A 12,487-nucleotide genomic window follows, 5' to 3' on the forward strand; every position below is an offset into this window, starting at 1 on the left:
TCTGATTCCAGGGATATCCTATATTAACACACTCAAATATATTGTTCTGTGGTCAGAGAAACTTTATTCCAGGTAGGTGGATTTAATCTTCCTAATATATATTATGATAAATGCATACATGCTCTAACTAACAGTGATACAAGTTGCTTTGGGAACACAGAGAACATCAAAGGGTGTCAGGGAAGGTTTCACAGAGTAAGCAACTTTTGTGATTAAATGGAGAACAGAGGCTTCTAGATATAGAAAATACCAGGGGCCACTCCAGGGAAATAACGAGAGTAAGAAAGGTCACAAAGGGAGTAATAATTCAGGGGTTGTTATGATTCTCTGGGCTGCTTCATCTAGAATGAGAGGTGGGAAAGGAAATAGATAAAATATTTCACAGCGTAGGTAAATGGGAAGTGTGGAAGAAAGATTAATATTTCATTTTACTAGAGAAAGTGAGGAACCCTCCAAAAAATCTAGCTGGAAAGTACATGATTTGATTTAAATGTCTGTTAGAAAAATCTAGAGACTCTCTAGTAGGTGGATCAGACTAAGGTAGCATGTGGAGAACACAGTAGGCAGAAGGCTACTGTTTCATACATGAAATCATGAAGTTCCAGAGTAAGTGAGCAGCCATGGGAATGGATAGAAAACCATGAATGTGAAAGGTTTCTAGAGCTTCCACAGGGCTTGAGTATTATAGAAGCTGAATGAGAAGGATTATCTCATGCAAAATCTAATTTTGAAAAATGATTGCCTGATTCAGATGACCAGCTGAATGTTGTTATGATGAAGGAGAGAGCTAAGGTGGGAATTAAATAATAAAAAGAAAAAAGACAAATTTGTAAAGAAAAATCAAAATAAAGCATTTGGATATAATGTGTAAAGTTCCTAGAGTGCTATGGAATAATTGTGGCCACTGGCTCCCGCCAGCCCCCTCCTCCCTCCTTCCAGTTTGTATGTTGCAATTCTAACCTCCAAGTATGAAGATGTGGCCTTTGGAGATATCAATGAGGTTGTGATGGGATTAGCAAAAACATTCAGAGAATTTATCTCTCCCAAGTGAGGACAAAATGAGAAGGTGGTAAATCAGGAAAAGACCTCTTTCTACAACATAACCATTCTAACGAACTGATATGGGACTTCTGACCTCCAGAACTGTGGGAAAAATAATTCTATTGTTTAAGTTACCCAGATTGTGATGTGTGATTATGGCAGCCTGAGCTGACAAGTACATGGAGGTATCAGGATGTTAAATGATACAGATCTGCGATAGTCAGAGGTGACTGCTTTGAATATATATATATATATATATCAACTTTCTATATAGATATGGATATATATGCACACACATATGAATACATATATATGCACAAATATAACTATTAAACCATGTCTGGTAGTAAATTTTTTATCTAAAGTTCTGTGAAAATACCCTAAGTAAAACTAACCTGGAAAATACCAAATGGACATGGTTAAGGTATTTCAATTAAAAATATTTATATGCTTAAAGATGAAATATGTACAATTATCAAAATTAGCTTTACTAAATCAGAATGGGTGATACATTGCTATCTATACTTTTATATCAGGTAACAGTAAAGAAATCCACAAAATATTACTGAAACTTCACACTGACGCAAGATAAAATTGATGCAATATTAACTCACATTTTCCCTGTAAGTATAAAGCTGAATGTAAATGCTGCCTGGACAGTTAATTAAATTAACAGTTAATTGACACATACTTATTTCTGTTCATTCAGTAAAATACACAAATTCAAAGCTGGCAGGTATGAGGAAAAGATTTTTTTCCATAGCATTTTTCATGTGGCATTTCTAGAATATAGCCAAATCAGCTTATTTTATACATACCAAAGACATACACTTTTTAATACAAACAACAGAAATACTAACATAGATAGCTTTTAAAATAATAAATATACACATTATTTACAATTGGGAATGTTAACAATTACAAACTTCTCTGTACAATTATTTAGATGAAAACATTTTAACTTTAGATTGTTTATAAAGATACTTTTCTTCTTCTCTTTTTCACTTTAAGTTCAAGATGAGTTAGAATAGGATGTATCTGGATGCAGAGTTGAGCATGGGTATTCAGTCACTTGTCTCTGTGATAGTAATCTTCTGTACCATGTCTGACAGATTTTCTGACTCCAGATCTTCTTTGCCATTATCTGAATTTTCTGATGAGATATAGCAACCAGAGTCTCTTGGACAGTCATCTAACTGGGACTTATTTAAGGAGATGTCTGGACTTAAGGATAGGGACACAGATTCATTTTCTTGCTCTTGAATAGCTATAAATGGAAAAGAGTACATCAGTTAAGAAGAGTCAAAAACAATTTTATTCCTGCACTCATTCACCTATTTTAACTGTTCAAATTTAGACTTCATTACAACTAGAACTTTCAGAAATAAATATTTTTTACAAAAGGAATCTTTGCACTCATAACAAGTAGTTGTTCTCTAACAGGCGAAGTTTACTTTGCTGCTCACTTGCAGGCTCATGGAATTCCTGTGAACTGCTTGTATAAGTGAAAATCAATATGGACTCTCACTTTACATTAATGATAAGTTGCCAGAGAAAGCAGATTGTATCCACAGTGTGACTGATGCCTTGTCCAAATACTCTTTAAAGTAACATTAGAAAAAGTCATTTGTAGTTTAAAGTACAAATCAAATCAATAGAGATGTTTGTGAACAATTCTAGAATCATGATAATGTGGATTAATGAATAAAATATTACTATAGGGAACAATAGAGCCAGAGTTCAATTACTTGGAATTTAACTAACAAAACTTGAAGTATTCAGAATTTTCCTGTTTGTATGTATAGGAAAAACAGACACAGAAATCAAGTTGCTTTTAGATAATAAAGCACCAACATTTCTACTGAATGCTCTGTTCTCCACCTCTGTTTGAGTTCTGCGTAACAGTCATTTATGTTCAGGTAATTCTCTGTCATTAAAATAATATTTTAGAGTCAAACAAATATCTTTAAAAAATAATATTGCAGAGGTAATGAAACATGTTTCTGAAGCACCTAAGCAGCCCTATAAAGCTTGTATCTTTTTATTAATTCTCTATATTAGCATTATCTTTGTCAAGGTGAATTTTCTTTATCTTTTCTGACACTGGTAACTGGGTGTTTCTCTGTATCATGAGATGGGTTTCCTTAGAAGAGGTGGATCTTAGGCTACCATCTCTCAACTTAAACAACTTGTCTTGCTTTTCCCCTTCTAATCCTGGGCTTCCCAATTTTGGATATTTGAATAACCCCACATTGAGAAACTCAAACATATGTATTTCAGGGGTTGATAAGGTATCTGCCTCAGAGACTACTTTATTCTAGTGAGGAGAAAACTAAATGTCAATTTCAAAATCCTGGGAAAAGGAGAATTGCTTAGATTTCTTCACTGGACTGTTGTAATATTAAATAATATTTCCTTAGGAAATCTACTCTGTATATTTCATACCCTGTTTTTCAAACGTATTTTCTAGGATGCAGATATCTTGTAAACAGGTTTTTGGTCTATTTGTATCAACCTCTGTTGTAAGAGGGAATTGAGTGCTAGGGCCTTAAGGTATTCTTACATATAATGAGTTAACTTCTCTTCCCTGTATTTAGAGGGAATTAACTTCTCTTCCCTGTACTGAATATGTACCATCGATGGAGAAATTGAGAAAATGTTTTTTTTTAATTATTTTCTATAGTCTGTGGGCTAGATGAAGATCATAGGTTGAGAAAGGCTAGAAAAAAATGATACAAAATCATTTTAGTCTATTTATCTTCACAATAAACCATAACAGTTGTTTTATTCTTTTCCTCAAAGTTTTATTTGCAACAATGAAACTATATTTTTACCATTCTCCAGAATTTTTCCTGTGTTTGCTACAACTTTATTTAGCTATGGAACAGTTATCAGGTATTTTAAATTTGGTGGTATTATAACTAAGTTAGATCTCAGGAGTTTTTAATATAACACCTATAATAAGTATTCTTTTAAAATTTTGATGCCATATAGCATTTTGGTTTATTAATCACAACAACCTTTAGATTTGAGGTAATCTGTGGAATATTTCTTAGACTTTGTGAATGTCTTTTTATTTTTGTTGCTAAGTCTGTCTTTTATGAAAAGGTACCTCTAAAGGGACCTCAGTCTCGAAGGAATAGCTTTCTTTCTTATATCTGTTTCCTGTTTTATTGCCACTGAAATGAAAGGAGCCATCTCTATGTTCCATCATACAGTTGTTTCTGGAAAAGAAATTACTCCTTTTGTATGTTTCCTGCCACATCAGCAGAGATCACCATAGTTGGAATATGACTTTTTCAGTCAGGTTGCCTGTAGGGATAAAGCCATATTTCCCCAGATCATATTTGGGCCTATTACTTCACCATAAAGTTAAAAGTACTTCCCTTCAGACTGATATCCTAAACAGCACTTGGCATCACAAAAAAGGTTTGTTCCTAGTATTTAGGTTGTGGGGCTCTCTTCAGGATATAAAACTCAGGTTTAAATAACTCTAAATTCCAAAGTTATCTCTTTTGCTTTCAAAAAAAAAATAAGCACTTTACTGCTTATTTCATTAGAAGTCTCTATACACTCACCTCAAAGGGTAACAAAGTAAACAAGCAATAAATGAAAAACTGACTTTAACAAAGAAAATAGTTTTTTTATATTAGTAGTGAAATTGTATCTGTTTTTATTTCCTCCTGAAAAGTGCTATATCACGTTCTCTAAATTCTAGGAATTGGCTTATTTTAAATACAGGTTATTTATTGTAGAAATTTTTCATTTGCAATTTTTATGGAAAAAGGAAATAGTTTCTCAGTATGAAAGTGATGCAGCACAGTAATTTACGGAACAGCAGTCATTTGCTAAATGATTTCCTAGTGAAATGAAAGCGTGACTATGCCTCCTCCAATGTTTCCCACCAGGTTTGCAATAATTTCAGGCAGGTGATCAGCTGGAGCCCCTCAACTGTAACTATAAAAAGAAAAGGCAGATTATTGTGTTATATTATAGAAATAAAAGCTGTAGAGCATCCGTTTTGGTATTTGGAGGGTCAAGATTTACCTCTTTTATTTTTATTTTTTCCTTCATCCTGATACGAATGATTTAGAAATTGGCACAAATCTGGGTCTGGTGCTATGGGGGGTTTTTGAGTAGAGGGGATGGCTTCTCACTGTGTATCCACATTTGCTTTGTAAGTCATTTAGTCCCTTCATGTGGCCATGAAACAGAGTAAAACTAACTGACCTACCTTGAAATTGAAACTCTAACCTTCATCAGTTTTTACCCCTCAGTTCAATCACCTGAGCTAAATAGGCAAATAGTACTTTCGAGTAAAAATGGGTCTGCCTCCAAAATTACAGACTTAGCTTTAATATTTGTGTATGTCTTTTTTTTATACAAAAAATGTTTCTGATAATGTATTAAGCCCAACATTTAATCATATAATTTATTTTCTTTATTAAAATGATGTGAAATCAAACACATAGGCATATAATCCACAAATGAAAGTGCTAAAATTATAGATCACTTTTTTCTGTGTTCTCAAACCATCTACACTGTTTCTGTATTTTATTTTAATAAAAAGTTAAGATGTTACTTTTTTTCAATACAGCCATGAAGACTATAGATTTTCAAATTTATGAGTATATTGGAGGATTATGAAATAATTTGTAAAAGGGTCTCTCATTCATGCCAGCTGATAGCATGTGTAATAGGGAGCCCAGAATGCAGCCTCAAACAATCCTCAAACAATATAATGAAAAAAAAAAAAAGCTAAAAATTTAGCAACTAGCATGTGATGATGAACTTATATGAATATTAAAATATTTCATTTCTTACCAAAATTATTTTTTACAAATAACATAAAACCCATGCTTCAAAGTTGTAAGGTAGTGATCAATGAAGAAAAAAGTGGCATGGTGATTAATACGCAAGACAACTGATATAATTATCCATAAAATAATTACATTGGAGCTGTGACATTTAATTAAGTATAAGCAATCTCAATTACACTAAAAGTGAAACATAGGAACTCCAACTAGATTCTAATTCTGGGGAAAAGTTTTTATCCTCTAAGGAGAAAAATCTGGTCTATACTCATATATTAGATAGTTAAGGATTTAATAAAAATATGAACTACTTGTTTTTGCTGATTTTCTCAGATTTATTATCCCAAATGGTCCAGATTTTGACTTTATTCACTTGTTTATCTTAGATAAGAAGCCTCTGTTTCTTTGTATCAAGTGCTAAAAATGCATGCAGCTTAGTGGGTCTTAGGAAAATTCCAGGTGAATCAAAGTGCTCAATAATTTTATTTAAAAAAACTGTGATGTTTAGACTAATTAAAGAAATATGTAAAAAGAAGATCAAATAAGGAATTTTGTTGGAATTCATAAAGATACTTCTCAGCTCTTGGAATTAAACCCGTCTTTCTCTCTACCTAGCCTGGTGCCATCTCCAAAGAGAAAAATAATAGGGACATACAACTTAGAATAGCTCAAAACCTAAGCCTCACCTTGTGGCCCCAATTGAATTACTCAGTCCCCAAGCCCAGTAAGGCTCCAGAGAGTTATGGCTATATTTATTTGTCCAGAGGTACAGTTGTCCAAGGAAGAACATGTAGTGGACTATAGGCAACAGCTCTTAGTTATATTTGATTTCATTTTAAGTACAGGCTTCAATTAGCTGAACACTTTACTTTTCTAATTATACTCAATTTTGGAATTTATTTCATTTGACTATTAACTCATTTTGGAAAAACAGCAACAAGTGAAAAACAGGAATCCTTTCATAGAAAACCAGCCACTTACTGTTTTCATGAAGTCTTGAGATAGAGAACTGAAATGACTGTCCCCGCTCCCCTGTTTCTGTTTGCCTTGTAGCATTATAGTTTACCTTCTAATGACATGTGAGCTGAGTAACAAGTCTTTTCATTCACACTACAGGACCAGGACCTCTCACTTTCAAGGGCTAGCTACTCCCGCATACTCACTCAAGGTCAGAGTCACGCTGTACCAATCTGTACAACACCTTTACATAGACTGATCGGAGGAGGACTATGTAGACTGTCAGTGCTCCTCTGGACAACAGCATGTTCCAAGGGAAGATTTGTCCCAGGAAATATTTACCCTAAATTGAGTTGTTGTCATATTGGGCTGACTGTTTTGATAATAATCAAACGATGCTAAAACTAGCACTAGGTATAGCCTAACTGGGAACTTGGGAAATCAATTTCACATTCGGTGTAGTTTAAATTAATTCTGTTTACTTATGTGGTGAAAAAGTAACCTAACTTTTTATTATTTACAAAAATTGGATTGTCTTTAACTTGCTTTTACTATCTGATAGGTTTTGGACATATTTTCATATCAGCGTACATTTCATTCTCTTAACCCTTTTGTGCTACTTTATTATATGCATATATCTTTATTTAACAACTTCATTACTGATGAAAATTCACTCTCTTAGTTTTAACTAGTTTTAGTCAAGGTAGTTTTAAGTAGTTCAATTTTTAACTAAAACCACCAATAGTGTAGTATTTTTATGCATTTGGAGGATGTTGCAGTTAATACACTTATATTACAATAGAAAGGAATTTATAGATAAAAAATTATACATATTTTAAACTTCGATCAATTTTATATCATTGTCCTCTAGAAATGCACTCATTTGCATTCTTTCATACATGGTAATCATATACATAATATGAATCGTGATGATACACATGGACAGCTACCTCCCTGCCATAAACATAAACATAAACATAAACATAAACATATGAATCGTGATGATACACATGGACAGCTACCTCCCTGCCATAAACATAGACTAGGTGAGATAGTGAGAGACTTTCTTTTATAACCAGAGAAAAGCCTTGCCAACTATTTGCAGATCTCTTTCATCCCTCATTCAACATTATTCATTATATAAGCATTGTTAATCATCCACTCAGAACAAAGTGCAGAAGTAGGAGTTTGGGGAAAGCACATGGTAAAAGAAGATTCAGTTTTTTCTTGGTCTAGACACGGCAGCAATACCATATAGAACAGGTACATAAGCCCTACATGTGCAGATAGAGCAAGTTTCTTCAGTGACTGAGGTGAAAAGTCTTTGAACTCTTTTTCTAGGAGAGAGTTCTCTAACAGAGGAGTAACATATTTATATTTCATTGTATTTTTTTGTTGAAGTTATATATGACATAACTTGAAATTTCCATATAAAGCAAACATATCTGAAAAAAATAAATTGCACAAAATACTATGATTAGAAATACATATGTACTTATAAATACATAAAATGTCTATGTGCAGTCTCTGTTTTAAAGATGTGGATGCTCAGCTTATCTTTCCTTAAGAGCTGTGCATTTCTGGAATCTCCATTCAAATCATATGGCAAGTGGATTGGAAACACCAGGAATGCATGTTAGGGGTGAGGGCACCAGGCAACTCTGGCACACTGTCAGACCAACTGCTGGACTGCTGCTTGGCATAACTACAAATCTTGCCTGCTGGCAGCTCGTGTTCCAGACTCCTGGCTGGGCCTTGCCATTTGCCCTGCATCGTTTTGGGCAGGGAGGCAGGCAGGGAGGCACAACTGGGCATAGTTGAGCCATGAGGGCTGCTGTGACCACAGCTGGTGCAGACAGCCTGACACACAATTCTCCTTCCCCCTCTTCCTTCTCTTTGAGCACTGCAACCAAAGGTGGCAGGTACTTAAAAAATATTATATACAGATTCTGGCACAGTTTGTTTATTGAGTTACTAATTTTTTAATTTAAAATTTAATTATCCCGGTGTTATTGGGAAAACAAGAGATTTCCATTTTCTCCAAGGGCATTGGTATACACTCTTAATGATGTAATTTTAAGACACATAAAAGTACTTCTAAATGCAGAGAATATGTAACAAGTGCAGATAAAGAAAGTATTTAAGCTAGGCAGGGGTTAATGCTAAAGAGGCATTTCTCAGCAAGTCAAAGGGGTCTTCAAGGTTGTATTTATGGCACACACATATAAACATTCTCTAGTCTCTTTCTTACTTGCTGGGAATATTTACTCAACATAAACCATTTTTATATTCAGATGGTAGAGAAATTCCAGTGTGCAAATAAACAGATTTTGCAGTTTTATTCCTTGAAGAGCCAAGTTCCACTCCAATTTTTCTTTCCTTCTAACCTCATCTAGATTCCCAGATGAGGGAGCCAGTGACCTAATTCTAGTGAGTTCTATTGCAACACAGGGACAAATTCAGAATATCTCTGTACTGGTTTTGTTGGGATTGCAGGTCCCCAAAGTCATCCTCCTCCTCCAGAAGTAATCCTGTGATCATCTCTAAAGCCACTTGCCATCCCTTTTGTCATCTTGTTGGAGAGGTGTCTTTACCTCTTTTCAAGCAGTGACCTAGAACATTTAATCTGGTTACATTTTCAAGGTCAAAGTAGATAAAATTCTGTCTATTTTAGCCTAAGAGAAAAAGCAAAATTGTTTACCCTAAATCATAGATTCCTGTTTTTGTTCCTGTTTCATTCCCCATCTTCCTGCTGCTTCTAGATTTATTAAAGCTACCTTGGGGCTTAGGGTATTTTGACCCATTATTTTAAAGTTTATTTAAAATAAACAGGTGCTTATTTTGAATTATTAGCACAACTATACTTCCAAGTTCCTAACCAAAAAGGCAATGTAATTCTAAAATTTATTAACATTTTCCAAACTGATGTTTTATTAAAATTTATTAAAAATACATTGCATACCTAAAATCCTGGTCAATTTTCACGCCCCCCCCTTATTCCACATATTCACACAAAAAGCTAACCATTTTTAACCTACCACTATACCATGTATTTGTTTTTAATAATGTCTCAATTTTATATAACCATATATTCAAGGTCTTTATCATTCAGGGTACATGAAGGTTGTACATTTAATCTTTAGCATGGGTTGTAGAAGATATGATTCACAGAGTAGAGACTAGATAAAAATAAGCATGCAGCAGCATGGTGCCGAATCATCAGAACTCACCATCTTATCAACAAATAGAAGTAATTCTTCTTTATTTCTTGAGCAAAGCAGTTTCATATAAGATAAATAGCTTTCAGTCAGAAAAGCCTAACATGCAGTATGCATCTTTTTGACATGTATATTCTAATGCTACTTTAGACCGTAAGATTAAAATAAGAAAAATCTCTGTGTTGTGTGTTGATAACAAACACTGGTTGAATCTGTGTTTTTTTCCATTTTTCATCTTCCATAATTTGGCCTGGTGTCTGTATGTTTGTACATTATACCAGCTATTACTAGATGATCAACTTCTAGTGACCTTCAAGTATTGTTTTCTGAAGTTTCATAAAGGGAAGGATTTTCATTTTACTTTTTATATCAAACATTGAAAGTCACATCATGCTTTGGAGATTAGTATTTTGTTTTCAGAAGTCAGGGTACAGTAAAATGAGCTTCTAACAGAATTTGGAGCCTGAGTTCTAAATATGTGACCTCAAGAAAGACGTTTAACTACTCTAGTTTTAGGTTCCCCAACTTACAAAGGAAGAATGGAAGAATTTGTTCAGATATCTTTTAAAATTACATCTAACTCGGCCCTCCCTGGTGGCGCAGCGGGTTAAAGCACAGCACTGAGAAGCTACAGCCACTTCCGCATGAGTTCGATTCCCGCCTGCCCCAGAGGTGACCACATGGTGCTGCAGACCTCTCCTGACCTGCCCGCTGCTCCCCTCAGCAGTGTACTTCGTCGATCGGCCTGTTCTGCTCCCCACTCTGTCTCTGGTGAAGCCTCTCACTGCCCCTGAGCCTCTGGCCTGTACCCCAGTTCTGTATGAACAAATAAATCTTAAAAAAAAATACATCTACCCTAATATGATATTGTCTATGAACTATTGTTTTGTAACATAGGTTATGGGTGATGAGGGAGGTGACATGAAATTTATTGGCTATCTTAAATGGTCCAAACCTTAGGCAATGGACAGATCTTCCCTCTGTCCATGCTGAGCTCTGCTTTATAACTGAAAACCTATTTACTTAGACTTCCTTCTATTCACAAAACTTGTTGCAATGCACTCCTGTTAGCGAGTCATGGAGTTGCAAGATTTTGGTCTCACTTAAATGCTAGCTTCCACCTTCTGCAATGGAAAACTGAACTGACACTTAAGAGAACTGATAAAGCCAGTAAAAAACTTCAATTTTCAAATTTCTTTTTTTATTTTTATCAGTTTGCCTGTGGGGAAGAGTGAACTTTTATAGCAGACTATCTTTGATTAAGAATCCAGTTTTGCTGCTTATTTGACTTGTTTGAAATTCATCACTGAAATATGTCTTAATCTATGAAATGGGCAAAATGTCTACATGATGGTATTATTCAGAAAAGTAAATTGCAAGTGTTCAAAAAGAAAAAAACAACAGCAACAAAAGAACACCTCACTCTTCTCTATCTCCACTAGTGTGAAATTATTTTGGAGAGTGTTGGCAATGGTACTGAAAATTATAAGTTACAAAAAAATTTACAGAATCTAATAGTTCGGTTAACATTGCTGTGAGGAGCCATGTTTTGAAATGATCAGATGTGAAAGTAACTGCCTCATTAATGTGAAAGATGTTTCTACATTAGTTTACACTGATCAATTTGGTTTTGGCCAGTACTATTATGTAAATTGGCTAGTTTAAACTTTGCCTCTGTAACACTGCCTCCCTCTTTTTGCATCTTCTAGCCTCTACAGTTTCAAAGAATGCATATGAACACATAGACTGAAGGGTGAACTCAGGTATGCAGGTACCAATTTAGTTATGAACATGACAGTTCTTTGAAAAGAATGAAGATCTTTGCAAAATTGAGACAGCAAGTAAGAATAAAGTGAGGTGCAATTTTTGAAAAAGGAAATTAATTCTTACTAGATACAGGTCAGTGTCTGATAAACATGCGCTGTGTAATGGTATCCACTTTGTGGGATGGACATAGGGAAGTCCATGAAGGGACAGTCAGGAGACCTCTGCCCTAAATTCCATCAGTCTCTTTTCTCTCCACTTGGGCTGTTGCTTGTAGTGTTAGAAAGATAGCATACCATCACAAACATTGGCCCTTGCTCTCCAATTCACGGGATACAAGTTACTCATCAACTCAGTTTGTCATTATAAAAATGGGGACAGTATCATCAGACTCAGATTTATACAGAGCACTAAAGAAGATAATAAATGTAAAGACCTTGGATCAAAGTTTTATTTTGAGAGCATGATCAAAAAATGTGTCATTGATTAGTATGACTTTTGAAAGAGAAGGTTGGAATAGATCATCTGAGTTCTTTTTCATCTTTAAAATAAGGTCTTCCTCCCTTTTTGTCTTAAACTCATAAAATTCTCCTTGCAGAGTTTTGCATACCCTGAACGTAGGGTTTTGGAATCCTGACCAGATTTAGAAAGAAGAGTGCTCATATCAAGCAATTGTAAAAACAAAAACTATTC

The 12,487-nt window shown here is 34.5% G+C and overlaps 1 protein-coding gene across 1 annotated transcript in view; it reads right to left on the bottom strand.

The window, feature by feature from the left end:
- Positions 1-1,973: 1,973 nt before the first annotated feature.
- SAMSN1 (SAM domain, SH3 domain and nuclear localization signals 1) overlaps positions 1,974-12,487 on the bottom strand; it is a 44,416-nt gene continuing 33,902 nt past the window's right edge. The window contains exon 8 of the mRNA XM_012731804.1: positions 1,974-2,308. Within this exon, the coding sequence (XP_012587258.1) occupies positions 2,106-2,308 (203 nt within the window). The 3' untranslated portion in view covers positions 1,974-2,105. The remainder of the gene's footprint in view (positions 2,309-12,487) is intronic.

Source organism: Condylura cristata, unplaced genomic scaffold (genome assembly GCF_000260355.1).
Source record: "Condylura cristata isolate star-nosed mole 26May11 unplaced genomic scaffold, ConCri1.0 scaffold00003, whole genome shotgun sequence".
Taxonomy (NCBI): Eukaryota; Metazoa; Chordata; class Mammalia; order Eulipotyphla; family Talpidae; genus Condylura; species Condylura cristata.